The 17,824-nt window shown below is 48.9% G+C and overlaps 1 protein-coding gene and 1 long non-coding RNA gene across 2 annotated transcripts; one reads left to right on the forward strand and one right to left on the reverse strand.

Annotated features, from left to right (window-relative positions):
* Positions 1-4,961: 4,961 nt before the first annotated feature.
* LOC107183015 lies at positions 4,962-7,293 on the reverse strand. The gene is made up of 2 exons (XR_001513794.1): positions 7,135-7,293; positions 4,962-5,162 (listed from the first exon to the last, which is right to left on the reverse strand). It is a non-coding gene; the product is annotated as an uncharacterized LOC107183015 (long non-coding RNA).
* A 1,185-nt stretch (positions 7,294-8,478) lies between these two features.
* LOC102766253 (tubulin alpha-1D chain) lies at positions 8,479-14,453 on the forward strand. The gene is made up of 4 exons (XM_006763369.2): positions 8,479-8,568; positions 11,751-11,973; positions 12,552-12,700; positions 13,415-14,453. The coding sequence occupies exons 1-4, from the start codon at positions 8,566-8,568 to the stop codon at positions 14,396-14,398; spliced, it is 1,359 nt and encodes a 452-aa protein (XP_006763432.1). The 5' UTR covers positions 8,479-8,565; the 3' UTR covers positions 14,399-14,453.
* The last annotated feature ends 3,371 nt before the right edge of the window (positions 14,454-17,824 follow it).

A 17,824-nucleotide genomic window follows, 5' to 3' on the forward strand; every position in this document is an offset into this window, starting at 1 on the left:
TGGGGGCCTCGTCATCAGTGCCGTCACCATTAGCTATTGGCGAGCCCTTGCCACGACCGCCCGCGCGCTTTCCTGCTGCCGGAACCGCGGGAGCTCGGGCCTGAAGTCCTTAGGGCCCGGACTCGCATCCCGACTGCCCTATGTGACCTTGGGCAGGTGACTTAATGCCACTGAACCCTTGGCTTCTTCATCGGAGACGACTCCACCCTGAAAGCATTGCCGTGAGGTATCAGAACGCTTGTTGACGCGGAAGAGGAAAAAAGGAAGCGAAGACTCTGATATCGAGGCGGATTTTGGCTTTCACGTCCTCTTCTGACCCTCAGCTGAGGGCAGGAGCTACAACCTGCATCTTTAGGGCGTCAGCACTCAGGTGGAGGCCTCAGCAGAAGCCATTCCCTCTTTCTATGTTTCATTTCCACTGCTTGCAAGAATGAACGCCTCAATCCACCTCTGCTTCCCTTGACGTGCCTTACATTTCCTAGCCGTCTCCCTTCACCGGGGAAATTCACCAGGAAGTGCCCCATGTGCCCACACTTAACCCTGTCCCACCCGCTAGTCACTCAGAAAGGATTCACCTGCCGCTCCTACCATAGTGTTTCCTAGGGCCAGAGCTCTTTGAGCACACAACACAGTAGGACAAAACACCTAGCATGGCAACCTTCTCTCAACAAAAGAGCTGAACGAGATCTTACTTAGGCAAGGCAGGGAAAGGAATACGTGAAACATGGCAAGTCTCTCTTCCCAGTGGACTTACCTTCTGGTTGGAAGAACGAGATTCATTCATAAAAAAGAAAACTGACAAGGGCAAGAGCGAGGCTGCTTTGGGAAATGGGGTTATGGTCTCTACAGAGCAGGAACCTTGGTGATAACAGAACACCGGGCCTCTGCAGACCTCCCCTGACTCTCTTCCCCTTGTGCAATCCCACCCCCGCACAACGAAGACCAAAAGAGATTTTAGTTTCGGCAAAACCCTAAACGTCTTTGACTTTCAGGTTCCGATGCTTCATTTGTCAAAGTGGGATAACTTCAGGTTGTGAGGACCAGATGAATTTAGGAATGTGTATAGACATGGCAAATCACTGTAAGCAGCTATCTGGATTCTTATAGATATAGATATAGATATAGATATAGATATAGATAGATATAGATATTATTGATTTTTTACAGAGAGGAAGGGAGAGGGATAGACAGCCAGAAACATCGATGAGAGAGAAATATCGATCAGCTGCTTCCTGCACACCCCCTACTCGAGATGTGCCCGCAACCCAGGTACATGCCCTTGACCGGAATCAAACCTGGGACCTTTCAGTCCGCAGGCTGACACTTTATCCACTGAGCAAAAACGGCTTCGGCTGGATTCTTATTTTATTCATTTGTAGTAGTGCGTGTAGTGCATCATGCTGCATTTATTTGTGCACATTTCCATCTTACTACATAGCAAACTTGAAGGTAAGGGCTGTATCTTATTCATCTTTGTATTCCTAGTTCCTACCAAGGTGCTTAGCACATGGTAGGCATGTGCTGAGTGTGTGGGATGAATTTTTCACTTCAGAGATGGGACTAAAATTAGGGTAGACGTCTAAGAAGCCAGAATTTACAAATTGGCAGCCTGGAGGCCAAATTCGCTTTCAGAAATGTTTTGTTTGGCCCTCACAGTGTTAACCCCTATAACATTTAGAATATGAAAAAATTCAGGAATTGTCTTTGTGTTGGGGCATTTCCAAGACCACCCCTATGTTAGGAGATTAGCTAGCCCAGTGTTTCTCAACCTGTGGGTCGCGACCCCTTTGGGGGTCGAATGACCCTTTCACAGGGGTCGCCTAAGACCATCGCAAAACACACATATAATTACATATTGTTTTTGTGATTAATCACTATGCTTTAATTATGTTCAATTTGTAACAGTGAAAATACATCCTGCATATCAGATATTTACATTACTATTCATAACGGTAACAAAATTACAGTTATGAAGTAGCAACGAAAATAATTGTATGGTTGGGGGTCACCACAACATGAGGAACTGTATTAAAGGGTCGCGACATTAGGAAGGTTGAGAACCACTGAGCTAGAAGAACTTGAAGGACTCAGCATAAAATTGTACTCACAACTAAGGTTTATTACAGGGACATAGGACAATACACAGCCAGATTGTAAGGGGAAAAACACAAGGGGTGTGTGGAGTAATCTGTGCCCTCTCCCTCCCATAAGGGCTCACAAAGTGTGTTCTTCCTCCAGAATAAAAATGGAGCAATATTTCTCTGCAGTGTTTCTGCCCAAAGAAGCCCATTAGAGACTCAACACTCAAGGTTTTTATTGGGTGTCAGTCACATAGGCACCTTTGCCTAGCACATACAACAATTCCAGACTCCTGGAATAAAAGCAACTGTTCAGCATAAATTATATTATTTAGATTAAGAGTCTAGGCACAACAAACCATCATTGTCAGTTAACTGCTGATTTGGAACACTTCAAAAGCCAAGTTCCCCGATGCCAGCCAAGGGCCAGTCTTGTAAGCAGGCCTTTCTAAGGATAGCACTCTCAGGCCTTTTATATTAACTTTTTTCTACACAGTCATATAAAAATGCAGATTTCTAGTTGAGCCAGTGTGGCTCAGTTGGTTGGGTGTCATCCCATGCACCAGGAAGTTGCTGAGTTTGATTCCCAGTCAGGGCACATGCCTGGGTTGCAGGCTTGATCCCTAGTAGGGGGCATGCAGGAGGCAGCCTACTGATGTTTCTCTTTCTCCCTCTCCCTTCCTCTCTCTGAAATCAATTGGGAAAAAAAAGTCAATAACATAAAAATAAAAATGCAGGTTTCTAGGTTTAATTGAAAAGAACTGGTAGGTCTGGCCGTACTAGGCCTGCATTCCCATTTAGCAACAGTGGTAGGCAGAATAACAGTCCTGCAAAAAGACCCACATCCTAATCCCCAAACCTGTGCCTACATTATCTTACCTGGCAGAGGCTTGGCAGATGTGATTAAGGTAAACATCCTGAGATGTGGAGATAATTCTGAACTTTCTGGGTGGGATCAGCCCTTACAAGGGTTCTTACAAGTGGAAGAGCAGGCGGGAGAGTCAGAGTCAGGGAAGGAGAGGCCAGAAGCAAAGGTCAGGCGTGACTGTTAGCTTTCAAGATGGAAGGGGGCCGCGAGTAAAGGAATGTGGGCAGCTTCTAGAAGACGGCAAAAGCAAGGAACAGATTCTCCTCTAGAGTCTTTTGAAAGAGGCAACACTTGCAACACCTTGAGTTTGGCCACATAAGACCAACTGTGGCTAGCTGGTCTCCAGAACTGTAACATAGTAACTTTGTGTTGTTTCAAGCTACTAAGTTTGTAGCTATTTGTTACAGCAGCAACAGGAAACCAATATGGCAGCAAATGGAGCTTTATGAGAGGCAACAAGCTGCTCCAGTTCACTCAGTACATGCCATTCTGTGTCTGCCTGACACAGAAGACAAGTATCTGTTGCCATTTAACATCATATGCTCAGCCTACCTTACACTGTTATGTTACCCTGGCCCCTGTGGCAAGAAGTTTAACAACCCCTGAGCAGGCCTTCTGGCAGGGAAAATGGAGACGGTGCAGGGAGAATTATCCAAGGCATGCTAGTGGAATGAAGATTCTACTTCTGATTTTGTGCGTGCACACATTTTGTGCATGACTGTGTGTATAGCCTCAGGACATATACAGATGCTTCTGAATTAGGGCCGTAGCTCTGCATGGGTATGCAGGTAATGGTCCACATTACCAGACTGAAAACATTTAGACGTTCACATACATGTACAGAATCTAGAAGACGATTCCAGGCACTTCGCTCTTCCCATTGAATCACTGCTTAGTCCATCTACCATACATGGGTGTCTAGCAAAACACACTCTCTTTGGATTTCTATACTTTTCCCCTTGGCCATTGTTATCTCTGTCTTTTCTAACCTTTTCCCAGAATCTTACACCTCCATCTTGGAGCAAAGCAACAAGGTCCTCAAAGTTTCAAATGACTCCACTGACGCCCTTTGGGAGAGGTGGAATGGAGCCTTAGTGCACACCCTTCTGTTTCTTTCAGACTGGAGCACCTACCAGCTGTCTTCCTTCGCACAGCCAACCTTCCTAAAGGGATATCTCCATATCTGCTCTCCTCCCCACTCTCTATGCAGGCTTGGTTCCCATGCTCCACTGAGATGATCTGCCAAGTTCTCCAGTGACTTCCATCTTGCCAGTGTTTACATCTCTATCTTCATCTTTCTCAGCCTCTCAGCTGTGTTTGACATAGTTGGTCCTTCCTCCCTCCTTGAAACACTTCTTTCTTGGCTTTAATGACACCCCCTCTCCTGGTTTTTGTCCTGGCCACTTCTTCTTGGTAGTTTTTCATGGTTTATTTCTAAAGGGAGTTTCCATAGATCAGTCCTGGGCTCTCCTTTCTTTGTTTTTGTGCCTGAAAAAGCAACTGTTGAAGAGGGGTGATGAGTGTATGGGGTTTTATTATATTATCTCTACTGTAAGTGTATTTTTAAATGAGCTGAATAAAAAGTTACAACATTTGTAGGGTTATCCAAAAGGAACAGAACCAGAGTCTACACATTCCCCAACCATAGTGAAAGAACGGGATAAAAAGAAATAACATCTAATGCTGATGACTCTCACATTTGCATCTCCATTCTGGACTTCTCTGAACTTCAGACTCATGTGACTTTTTGCATTGTTGACATCACCACTTGAAAGCCCATGAGACATCTCCAACATAGCACATTCAAAGCAGAACTCTCAATACCCTCCCCTCACTCCCTGCCAAACCTGCTCTGTCCTGGGCTTCTGAGTCTGAGTGAACAATATCACCTTCCACCCGCATGCTTAAGCTAGAAACCTAGGATCACCCTGCATTCCTCTCTCCCTCTCTCCTTCTCCTCTTTTATTAGTTAGATTTTTTTTTTTTTTTTTTGGCTGCAGATAACGAAAAGCAGCTTAAACAATGAGGGTATTTATTATCCAACAAGAATTCTAAGTGTAGGGCGGGCGGTTCCAGGGTTGCTTCAGTGATGTCACCAATAACCCAGTATTTCCAGCTTTCTGCTCTGGCATCCTCAATGAGCTGGTGGCAGCTTCGCTCACGATCACAAGATGCCTGCAGCAGCTCCAAGTATCATGTCTCCAATGGACACTGTCCTACGGCAGGAAAAGGGGGGTTTCCTCCCATATCTCTTTTTATCAGGGAGGAAAACCTTTCCTTAAAGCATCCTTGCAGACTTCCCCTTTTGGCTCACTGGCCCCATTCCTAAACCGATCTCCGGAAGGAGGGACTAGAATTACCATGAATGGTTTAAACTGCTCTCTACTCACTCCTAGGTCTGGGGAAAAGCCATGATCCCTGAGCAAGTGGAAGGGGAGTAATTAAACAAATCAGGACCCTGCAAGCAAAGACGAAGTGGAGGCAGGGGGTAGGTAAGGCTGTTGGGTAGGTCGGCTGCACACATTAGTGTTGGGAGCCATTAGAAATATTGGCTTAGACAAAGCCATCTTAAGAACTGTAAGTTTCTGGTTCCTTCAGAAACTCCTAATTACTAGAAACCACCTGTGTCTTGCAATTTGGCCAGCAGTAAAAAGACAAACTGCCCCCACACAGCTGCTAATTCACACCTCCCCACTGATAAGCACACAGCCATCTGAAGGCTAAGCACACAGCCAATCCGAAGGCCACTAAATCACGCATCTCTGCTGATAAGCACAGCCATCCGGAGCCTACTAAATCTCTAGTGATAGGTTACTGCCCACAGGTTACTGCCCATAGACCCCTTTACCCCCCCCCGTCCCTAAAACAATATATATTCTGCCGCTGTAAGAATAAAATTTGAGGCTTGATCAGAATCCTGTCTTGCCTCCATTCTTTCGTGTCCCTTGCTTGTCTCATTCTCCTAGGGTGTCTCTCCGTTCCCCGTTGTTGTCCCGCAGGTCGGGACACATTAGCACGTCCCACGACTTTGAACCCAGCCACCTCCCACCGTCCCCACTCTAGTCCAAGCCCCACCCCCCATTTCTGGATGCCTACAGTAGCCTCCTAACCAGTTTTCTGCTTCTACTCTTGAACCCCTATAATGCAGTCTCCACACAGCAGCTGTAATAATCTCTCTAAAACACAAAGTAGGCAGTGATGCTTGCTTAACCCTGCTTTTGCACCTGTAATAAAAGCTGTTCTCTTTCCAAGTCCCTTTAGCTCTGTGATCTCATCTTGTATAGCTCTCCCCTTTCCTCTGTTTCCTTAAACACGTGGGGCTCACTCCTACCTATGGACTTTTGCACTCACTATTTTCTCTGCCTGGAGCGCTCGCTCCAGATCCCGCATGGCTAACACCCTGTCATGTCCTCTCAGCTCCAGTGTCACCTTCTTAGAGAGCCGCTCCTTCTCAGCAACAGCCCCCACCTCCCATCTCTTTTGGGGCCATTGTCCGGTTTTGTTTTCTCAGATGGCTCTCTGAGATCGTCTTCTTAATTTGTTATGTGTTTGCCCATGGAAATGTCAGCTCCTTAGGAGCACAGACTCTTTTTGTCCACCACTGTAACCCTGGCATCGGTACAGTGCTTGGCACATAGTGGACACTCAATAAATATTTGTTGAAGGAATTAGAGTATTGACTGCCTCTTATTTTATAACTAAGGTACATTAATATGCTTTAAAAATCTGTCTCGTTATTCCGTTTTACATAAGGCTTCTTTCCCCACCGGCCTCTCTCTAGAGCTGGTGATATCTTGGTTGACCCTGAGCCCAACTGGGAGTCCAGTTGGGAGAAGTTAAAGTGCTAGACAAGAACCCGACTGGTGTGGCTCAGTGGTTGAGCATCAACCCATGAACCAGGAGGTCAGAGTTCAATTCCTAGTCAGGGCACATGCCTGAGTTGGGGGCTCGATTGCCAGTAGGGGGCGTGCAGGAGGCAGTGCATCGATGTTTCTCTCTCTCCTCCTTCCACTCTCTGAAATCAATAAAAACATATTTTTTAAAAGTTTAACAAAGTGCTAGATAACAGAGTTTGGGGCCCAGTGGATAGGCCCTGAATTCCTCCATCTGAATAATAATTCCCAGGATGACAATTCCTGAGGTCTGTGGCTTCATGAATCAGCCCTGTAGGAGGCTGGGCTTCCTTACCTTTGAAGTGCTGGTTGACTGTGTCTTCTCTCTGGGGATCTTGGCCTCTTAGGTCCAGGTGGAAGAGTGAAGACTTCAGTCTACAACCCAAGTCAGAGTTAGCCATGTTGATATTCAGGGTCACTCCCTAGTAAACTGTGATCAGAAGGACTCTGAAAAAGCCCCTCCCTCAAAATAACCCCCACTAATTGCCACAGTGACTGAAATTTCACAGTAGCAACTACTTCCTGGATAGGGTTGCTAGATAAAATTCTCTTATTTGCTAAATATGGCATTCCTATTCCAGGTCATGGTTGCTATTTGGAAAAATGACAGACGAGATGTTGTGTGGTTTCCAGGCAGCATTAGGGTCCATTTGAGGTCATGAATTCGAAGTCAGATTCATCAGCTTGGTTCTGGGTTTTTTCCACTATTTCGCTGGGTCAGTGCAGGCACAGACTTGGTGAAGAAATGAATTATGCAGGGTTGTGGTTTAGTCACATGAAGCTGCTGAAGCTAGAGGGAGGCCAGGGACTTGCGGGGTATGCAAGAGAATGGCCACCACTGCAACTGAGAAAGGGAAGGAAGAAAATAGAGACCCAGGACGGGCATGAGGGACAACGCCAACTCTGCCACGTGGAAAGCGGAGAAGCGCTGAGCCTGAGTCCCAGATTCTTAATCCTACCACTAATTAACCCCCATGTGACCTTAGGCAAGACATCATGGGAATGGAGGCCCTACCTTGGCTACCTCGCAAAGTTGAGGGTCTCAAAGGAGATAAGGGGTGAAGCAGCCTTAAGAACTACAACACAGAATACAAATGTGAGAGATTAACATTTTCATTTCATAACTTTGCCTAAGGCCATGGGGCGAGTCCTTCGGTGGAGAAATCAGGGCAGGCGAGGCCAGCAACAACTTGCACTGAAATAGGGAGAAACTCCGACAAATAGCCCCGAGCCCTGCTCATCAGCGTGCTTTCCCCATGGAGAACAGCAGCAATTCTGGACAGAGCACTTACAAAGTCTGTTGTTTAACCCTCACAATTCCCCCTCTTCCCGTTCTACAGATGAGAAAATTGAGGCAAAAAAGTTAAATGCTAGAGCTGAGGCTAAAACCAAGCTCTTATTCCCTATGTTCTATGACGGAGTTCCCACCCAAAGGCCCTGAGGTTGATCTCCTGTCCGAGAACTCCTTGTTCTAGTTCACCACAGACTCGTCATAGCCCCACCTACACTCCACCTCCCTCCCCTATTTGGGCCCAGAACCAGGACTTGCCTGCTGCCTGGTAACCAAGTCAACAGGCCTGCCCTCCTGGGCATGTTTCTAACAACATTTCCACCCTGAGAGCAGACCAGAGCGTATAGGAGGCCAGAGGCTGTGGGTCTCTCACGCACTCATCCCTGTTTTCCATCTAGCAGCAGACAGACCCCAGTCAGCACTCAGCCAAACAGCATGGTGAGCAGAGGTGGGGTGCTAAGCACGCAAGTGAGGGTCCCAGTGGGCCCAGGTGGGTGGTGTGAGGAATCTCTGGCAGTCAGGTACTACAGTGTGTGGGCAGGTGGGGATGGGGGAAAGAGACTTCCAGATGTGTGTGCCCCTTCCCAAATGTGCTGATATGTGGGGGTATGTGCAGGATGTGCAGGGGTGAAGAAGGACAGGGTGATGGTAACCAGGATGTGTGTGTGTGTGTGTGTGTGTGTGTGTGTGTGTGTGTTTCCTGAGCCTGGACTCAGGAACAGGGCTGCTAAAGGGCTCTGAATTTCGGGGTAGGGAGTGTGGGGTAAGCAGGACTGGAACACAAAATGTAGGCAATGCCCTACACACCCTGAGCCCCATGGCAGATTCACTGTGGTCCCATCTCCCAGCTGTGGGGATACACCCTCATAGCCCTGCCCAACTGCAGTTACATATTAGGGGGGGAGGAAGTAAAGGGGGGTGCGGAGAAGGAGGGTGCGGAGAAGGAGGGTGCTTCCAGTTACCCAGAGTTGTCTGGGTGTGGGATCATTTGCTATCTTTAACCTGTCTCCCACATAGGCAGGATAGAAGAGCAGTTAAGAACATAGTTGGAGCCAGGCTGTCCCTGCTTTGAATATTCCTCATTTTGCTCATGACCTTGAACTAGTTGCTTAACCTCTTTGAGAGTCAGTGTCCTCGTCTGTAAAATGGGTTAATAAAAATACCTACTCAAGGGGGCTGTTGTGAAGATCAAATGAGAAAATGTATGTGAAGCACTTAGCATAGTTTCTGGAACTAATTAATGCTTAATATATGGGACCTAATCAACATAATGACAAAGCCTGCTGGATACAGGTACGAGATTGTGCTATTTTTACAGTCAAGAAAAAGGAGCAAGGGCAGCAGGACAGTGTCTGACTTTGTAGACAGAGCCTGGCCAGGCTCGGAGGTGCAGCAGTTGTCCCTGCCTGGCCAGGTGGTTGGTGCGCTGAGAAGCTGAGTCAGCTCTCTCTTCTGGACCTGCGGATTTCTGAACTCCTGTGTCCTTAAATCCCTCCCAGATTAATTCATTAACTTTTCTTTCTATGACTCAGTGATTAGGGGCTGAGGGGTTTAATAGGGGGACCCAACATATGCTGCATCCTAGAAAGTGTCATGAAATGAGGCAGGCAACATGCATGCATTCCTTCACTTAATTCTCAAAAGAATTCTAGGAGGGGGCTCTTATTATTGCCCCCCTGTCATAATGGAGGACATCAACAGAGAGGCTAAGACTTGCTCAAGGCAAGTACAGAAGTAATGGGGCTGGGATACAAATGATTTATGGATTAATCCTAGTCATCTAAAAATCATAAGTCAAGCCCCTTATATCATACTAGAGGCCTGGTGCATGAAATTCATGCATTGCAGGGAGAGGGGTTGTCCCTCAACCCAGCCTGCACCCTCTCGCAGTCTGGGACCCCTCAGGGGATGTCTGCCTGCCAGCTTAGGCCCGATCCCCATAACCCCCCGCAGTCCGGGGCTCTCGCAGTCTGGGACCCCTCACTCCTTACTGCCCACCTGCAGTGGAGGCTGGAGAAACTCCCACCACTGCCGCTGTGCTAGCCAGCTGTGAACCTGGCTTCTGGCAGAGCAGCCCTCCCTCCCCCTGTGGTAGCGCACTAATCACCAGGGCGCAGCTCCTGTGTTGAGTGTCTGCCCCCTGGTGGTCAGTGCACGTCATAGTCACCAGTCATTCCACCGGTCCACCAGTCGGTCGATTTGCATATTAGGGTTTTATTATATAGGATAAAAATGTCAGTGACATGTTAAATTTATGGAGGAAGTATCATTTAAAAATGTACAAACTATTTTAGATATGTAAAAAGGTATAAAGAATAATCTAATGAACACCTGTTACCCACTTTAAGAAATAGGCTCTCAAAAAAAGAAAGAAAAAGGATCTCTTCCCAATTACATTCATCTCTACCAGAGAGAACCATTATTCCAAGTTTGGTTAATATTTTCCTTTGCTTTCTTTATTTTTGCAATATATCCATTTTACAAGACTATATAGTAAATATATAAACTTATCTGTCAATGATGCATAGTATTGGTTACATAAATGGTATCATATGATTCTTCTTAATTTGAGATACATAACTTTCAGCTTCTACTAGCAGTGTAAGAGTTCCCATTTCTTCGCATCCTCTGTATTGTTAAGCCTTAATTTGGGGAAATTTGATGAATGTGCTCATTTTATTTGTAAGGTCTGTGGAAATTACTTCTCAAGCAGAGAAGTACTCTGGTAGTACCCAGGGAAGTGGTCTGGGAGACATCTCTGGTACCCCACTGCCCTTATATCATACCTCTGTTAACTTAGGAAACTCTCTCTTCCTTAGGCAGTGAGCTTCTTGAGGGCAGGGACTGAGTGATAGGTGTTATGTGTCCCCAGTGTCAGCACAGTGTGCAGTACATAGTAGCGGCTCAATAAATCTTTGCTGAAGCAAGAGGGTCAAGCCTTCTTGATTCTCATGGGACTCCCCGGGAAGGACACTGACCTTTCTCTTTTCTTAGACCAACAGTCCTGTTTCAGGGGCCCAGGGTTCTTTGACCACCAGCCCTTGGATCATGTAGAAAGACCTTTCTTTCCAGTCCCACCCCACTCCAGAGCCATGCGTACCCAAGAGGAAAGATAGCACATGCATGTCGATTCCAGGCCCTCTTTTTCCTTACTCACTGGCATTTCTGGTTGTCACATGGATCCAGAGTTCTTTCTGCTTCTATAAACCTCTTCCTTATCCTTGACTCCGAAACTTCCCTTGGATCTTGCTTCCCTCACCAGTGGCCCCTAATTTCTTTCTGAACATGAGTGGGTTGACTTTGGTTCTCTGCCAGACTCATTTGATCCCCTCAACATTCCTCAAGATGCTTAGTCCCTGAGCAAGACTCCATAAGCTGAGAACTGCCCACATCTTCTGCTTCCCCTGAGGGATTTGGCCCAGCCCCCAGAACCAATGCCTGTTGGTCCTCAATGCCACCTGTAAATGCTTAGCCACAGGGGGTGGGGCAAGGAGAGCAGAGTCCAAGAAACTTTGCCCTCAACCGGAGAACCACTCAAGGAAGGCAAGAAGGCAGGAATTGTGTCCAGGCATGATACGTTTCTCTCTGCTAAGGGTGTTTTCTGCTATTTGTCTGCTCAGCGTGAGTGTATCTCAGTCCATGTGGGCCAGGCCGGCGTGCAGATTGGCAATGCCTGCTGGGAGCTCTACTGCTTGGAACATGGAATCCAACCAGATGGGCAGATGCCCAGCGACAAGACCATCGGAGGAGGGGATGACTCCTTCAACACCTTCTTTAGTGAAACTGGGGCTGGAAAACATGTGCCCCGGGCTGTGTTTGTGGATCTGGAGCCCACTGTGATTGGTGAGTGATGATCCGTCTCTTCCATGCCTTGTCCCGGGTACCACAGCACGTCCTCCTCTACCACTGGAGAGCACTGGAGTGTGTGGTTCCCAGTTACCGCAGCCAATCAGAACTCCAGATCTGCAGAGCCACTGTCACTCAGCTCTGGAGTTTCAACGTCACCCCACATCCCTTTCCTTTTCTTTTTTCTTTTTTAAAAAAATATATTTTATTGATTTTTTACAGAGAGGAAGGGAGAGAGAGAGTTAGAAATATCGATGAGAGAGAAACATCGATCAGCTGCCTCCTGCACATCTCCTACTGGGGATGTGCCCGAAACCCAGGTACATGCCCTTGATCGGAATCGAACCCGGGACCTTTCAGTCCAAAGGCTGACGCTCTATCCACTGAGCCAAACCGGTTTCGGCACCCTTTCCTTTTCTTGATGAACACGTAAAGTCAAGGGCAATAGCAGCAACCTGAATGGGGCTCCTCCAGGGTACGACTTGGAGCCTAGAGATCCCACTTCTCCTGGGTTCCCTGGGGCTCTGGGAGCCAGGCTACAAGAGGAGTGGGGCCTGAAACTCTGTTCATTGCAGATGAAGTTCGGACGGGCACCTACCGCCAACTTTTCCATCCAGAGCAGCTCATCACAGGCAAGGAAGATGCTGCCAATAACTACGCCCGAGGCCACTACACCATCGGAAAGGAGCTCATTGACCTGGTGCTGGACCGGATTAGGAAGCTGGTGAGAGAAGGGCTAAAGGCTGGGGATTCTTTTTGTGGTTTGGAGGCCAGATAGGGAAAGGACAGCGTCAGCCCTTGGGAGAGCCTCCTGGAAAAGTCTTAAACACACAGGATCAGGGCCCTGCATCCTGGTCAGGGGAGGCAGTGTATAGCTGCAGCCCGGAGCTGGATGTCTTCTTTATCTTCTACAGCAACAGGCCCAATCCTGGGCAGCATGGCCACCAGGGCAAACCTGTCCTTGGGCTGCCTGGCCAAGTGATGGAGCCCCATAAGCATTCCTAGAATATCACCTTGTGTTGTAGGGGTGAGGGCAGAAGGCCTTATGAAAAGCAGGGATCCAAATCATGCTGGCCCAGGGCTCTATGACTGACTTTGGGGATAAGTTCCTGGATTGTTGGTGAAACCCTCCAGAAATATCTGGAGTTAAATCAGGGAAACACGGGTATAGGTAGAGCTGGCAAACGGTGATGACAAACATGATTATGTTACAAGATTCAAGAGAGCGGTTGGTTAGAGACCTCAGGAGGCTTTAGAGAGGAAGAGGGATGAGGAGGAGAGAGTGGGCCGACCTTATCAGGCCCTGTTTTGTGCTCTTGGAAAAAGTCTTCCAAGGATTTTATGACACATGGAGGGAATGTGAGACAGCACAAGCTGGTTCTTTCCCATTTGTCAGGGGTGCTTCACACCCACATTTCTCTTCGCCTTCACTTTCTAGGCTGACCAGTGCACAGGACTACAAGGGTTCCTCATCTTCCACAGCTTTGGAGGGGGCACCGGCTCCGGCTTCACCTCACTCTTAATGGAGAGGCTCTCTGTTGATTATGGCAAGAAATCCAAGCTGGAGTTCTCCATCTACCCAGCCCCCCAGGTGTCCACAGCTGTGGTCGAGCCCTACAACTCCATCCTGACCACCCACACCACCCTGGAGCACTCAGACTGCGCCTTCATGGTGGACAACGAAGCCATCTATGACATCTGCCGCCGCAACCTGGACATCGAACGCCCCACCTACACCAACCTCAACCGCCTCATCAGCCAGATCGTCTCCTCCATCACAGCTTCCCTGCGCTTTGACGGGGCCCTCAACGTGGACCTGACAGAGTTCCAGACCAACCTGGTGCCCTACCCACGCATCCACTTCCCCCTGGCCACCTATGCGCCAGTCATCTCCGCAGAGAAGGCATACCACGAGCAGCTGTCGGTGGCAGAGATCACCAATTCCTGCTTTGAGCCTGCCAACCAGATGGTGAAGTGTGATCCCCGTCATGGCAAGTACATGGCCTGCTGCCTGCTGTACCGTGGAGACGTGGTGCCCAAGGATGTCAACGCTGCCATCGCTGCCATCAAGACCAAGCGCAGTATTCAATTCGTGGACTGGTGCCCCACAGGCTTCAAGGTTGGCATCAACTACCAGCCGCCCACCGTGGTGCCCGGAGGTGACCTGGCCAAGGTGCAGCGTGCCGTGTGCATGCTGAGTAACACGACCGCCATCGCCGAGGCCTGGGCCCGTCTGGACCACAAGTTCGACCTGATGTATGCCAAGAGGGCGTTTGTGCACTGGTATGTGGGCGAGGGCATGGAGGAGGGTGAGTTCTCTGAGGCCCGGGAGGACATGGCTGCCCTGGAGAAGGATTACGAGGAGGTAGGCATGGATAGTGTGGAGGGGGAGGGAGAAGAGGATGAGGGGGATGAATACTAGGGGAATCCTTTGTATCTATCCTAAATAAAGTGCTGTGGCATTATTGTCTCACAAATGTCTTTTTCTCTTGGGGAAAACCATGGGGGGAGGGCTTCAGTGAGAGACAGGAAAGCTGGTATCTTAGCCTGGGCTCCCCAGAAAGCATATCTGATTTCAGATTTCATTAATGGGTGCGATCCTAGGAAGAGGGTGTAAGGCAGGAAAGGAGGGAGAATTTAGAGCAGATGCAGCTGAATAAATGGCATCTCAGAAGCATTCCTTCGGTAGGAGTGGTGGTGAGGATGGGGGAATTGATGCACCGACTCCACTCTGCCATTGGTTAAACCTCTAGTCCATTAAGCACGAACCCCCCTGAACTTCTGGGTTGCATACCCTCGGGCTGCAGCGTCAACAAAGAAACCCTGGGACAGGAGGTAAGGTGCTTCTAAACAGCATGTGTGTGAAGCTGGTTGGAGCCTCACAAGACTGCAGCTGGCGCTGGTGAGGCCAGGTGGGTGTGAAGTGGTGCCTTAGAGGAATCTGATGTAGCTGACACACTCTGACATAGCTGGCATTCACCCAATAGAGGGGAGTTATCTTCCTCAGGCAGGCAGTTGGGTTTAGAGAGACCACAAGCTGGCATTAAGGCAGAACAGTGGCACTGTGGCTGTAACCACGGAAGATGGCTTGCCCTCCTGCGAGCTCCATCAACACTCGCCATTTTTTAAACACATATATTTTATTGATTTTTTACAGAGAGGAAGGGAGATGGACAGAGAGCCAGAAACATCGATGAGAGAGGAACATCGATCAGCTGCCTCCTGCACACTCCCCACTGGAGACGTGCCCGCAACCCAGGTACATGCCCTTGACCGGAATCGAACCTGGGACCTTTCAGTCCGCAGGCCGACGCTCTCTCCACTGAGCCAAACCGGCTTCGGCAACACTCGCCATTTTCTGATGAAGACAATTGACCCTTTTTTCAAATGCCATGTGTTATACCAGCACAGCTTTCAGCCCTCACTTCCAACCAGATGGCTGCCCCTAAAGTCTTTGTATATGGACTTTCTTTAGCTCCCACTGGACGGGAGGGTTGGTTCAGCCATCGGAGCTGTGAAATTTGAGCAATCCCACCCTACCCCCAACCCTCCGGAGAGATTCGGTGCCCAGTGTTGCCCTCTGCAGCCCTTCCTGCAGCCTTCGCTCTCAGGAGTGGATGCTGGGAAGCCAACCCTAAAGTGAGGAACACCAGGAAGCTGCTATCACCCCTAGGGCTGGATGATTATGCCAGAGGCTTGGAACTGGGACACCAGGTGAGAGCTGAAGCCACAGCAGAGCTACCCAGAGTGACCAGGAGGGAATAAGGAGGGTGGGACATTTGGCAAGAGTCAGAGCCATGGAGAAGACATAACCACTGTCTGAGGTGCCACTTGATTTGAAAGAGGGAGAGAAGTACCCTTGCTTCTTCCTTCCTCCCACCCTCAATCTTGGATCAGTGTCTCCCCTTGGCTGAACCTAAACAGAAGCTAGTTGGCAAAGGGGCCAAGGAAAAAGAGGGTGCAGCCTTTGAGACACAGAGCAGGGCAGGAAGAAGGAGGAATGGATCTCAGAGAAAACAGGCTAATAAAACACATACCTGCACCTTGGGCGACACCGGAAATGGAGTGACTCCTGCCTTCCCAGAGACCCATTGGGTCTCCGTCACTTTTGTTCCAATAATTACTTTGTAGTAAGTAGAGGATGGAGTGGAAGCAACAGAGTGGTGGGGGGTTTAGAGAAGAAAATGGGCATGCCCGGCATAGCAATTTCCTCCTTCTAGTTTGGAGTAATTTGTCCAGAGAAAGCAAGTATTCTCAATGTGAGGATTTAAGCTCAGACAGGAAGCTCTGTCCTGGGAGGAGAGAGGCCTGAAGTTGTGTGTATATGTGTGTAGTGCTGGTGGTGGGGGGTTATTTAATTCAGAGGGAGTATTTAGAAGCCTATTTTGGCTGAATAGCTCAGCTATATCCTCAAAGCTGTTTATTTTTTCACTAAGAGAACAGATTTTCAAATCTTTATTTGACTCATGTCTTTCTCCTTCTCAATTGGTTTCAAACTTGGGGAGGGAAGAGAGGTATTGGGCAGAGAGTCCTTCAAATTCCAAGTAATCACGTCATTTTTTGAGCATCTACTGGGCCCTATGTCCATATCACCTGGTTTAATCCTGAGGTAAATACAGTTATAACGACTGGACTGGAAGCTTCATGGGAGCCGAGTCTATTCTTCTCTCAGGACCAGAATGCTGCCCAACATATATTAGATACTCAGTATTTGTTGAATAGACGTGTTAAATGAATGCCTGTTTTATAGATGTGAGGCTTGCCCAAGGTCACTCAGCCAGTAAAGGAAGGTGTAAGGATTCAAACCCCAGGCCAGCCTGGGCCAAAGCTCATGCTGCTGCCCTCCTCTCCTTCAGGTGCCCTCCCCTCCTGCCTATAGGAGTTACAGGCCCCCCTCCAGACACCACCTTTTCTGGGCCTGCCAAGGCCCAATTCCCAGACAGTGACTCAGGTGCCTCCAAGGCAGGGAGGGGGGGACACTCCTCTTTACTCTGCCCTGCCCAGGCATGTGTTGGGGTGGGGGTGGGGGGCAAATGTCCAGTTTCTGGGCTGAACAAGAGCAGAGGTGTCTTTGGGCCCATGTTTTGGGGCTGTCAGTGCCTTCTGAAAAGTCCTCTCCCTACCCCCCAACATCTCATAGGAGGTGAGGTGAGGGCTTGGGAGGCCAGCAGGGAGGGCCTCGCCTGCCAAGATGCTGGGCATCCAGAGAGGCAGCCAGGCTCCCTTCCTGTCCACGGTACCAGCCAGCCCACCCTGAGGCCACCTCCTCTCAGACCCAAAAGGCCTCCCAGCTAGAAACTCTGCTGGCAGGTGCTGGCAGGCCCAGGTTGGACTGGGTGCGGGTGTGTGGAGGTGGCCACCCATGCCCTCCATGGGGCAGCTGGGAGTGACCCAGTCGGGCTCCTGAGGACTCCCTCAGTGAAGGGGAATGCTTTCATCCCAGATGCCTCTAAAGCTGGACTACAATTATCTCCTGCAGGCAGACACAAGAGACAGACTCCAAGCCTTGGATCCCACCCAACACCTTTATTTTCTCGCCTCTGATGTGTCTGGAACATGCCTGCCCCCAAAGCGGCATTCCCACCATTCCGTCCTCCTGGAATGCCTCTCCCCCTGCTTGTCTCAATGTTGTCATTCCTTCCAGCTGAGGTCATGGTTACCCAGAACCCATCCAACCCTGGGAGCTCTGCCTCCTCTAGATCCTCCCGGCCCCTACTGCCTGTGTCTCTGTCACTCATTTTGTACTTGGCATAGGCTGCTTAGCTTCTTGCCAATAACCTATTTTCCCAATTTTTAAAAAATTCTGTATGTATCTGTACAGTTATGTACACGTGCTTCAGAATTCAAA

This window comes from Myotis davidii, unplaced genomic scaffold, assembly GCF_000327345.1.
Source record: "Myotis davidii unplaced genomic scaffold, ASM32734v1 scaffold575, whole genome shotgun sequence".
In the NCBI taxonomy this organism is placed as follows: domain Eukaryota; kingdom Metazoa; phylum Chordata; class Mammalia; order Chiroptera; family Vespertilionidae; genus Myotis; species Myotis davidii.

Coding starts and splice junctions, on each gene's coding strand:
- LOC102766253 (XM_006763369.2), top strand. Junction 11,974..12,551: donor TCTGGAGCCCACTGTGATTG/GTGAGTGATGAT, acceptor TGTTCATTGCAG/ATGAAGTTCGGACGGGCACC. Junction 12,701..13,414: donor TGGACCGGATTAGGAAGCTG/GTGAGAGAAGGG, acceptor TTCACTTTCTAG/GCTGACCAGTGCACAGGACT.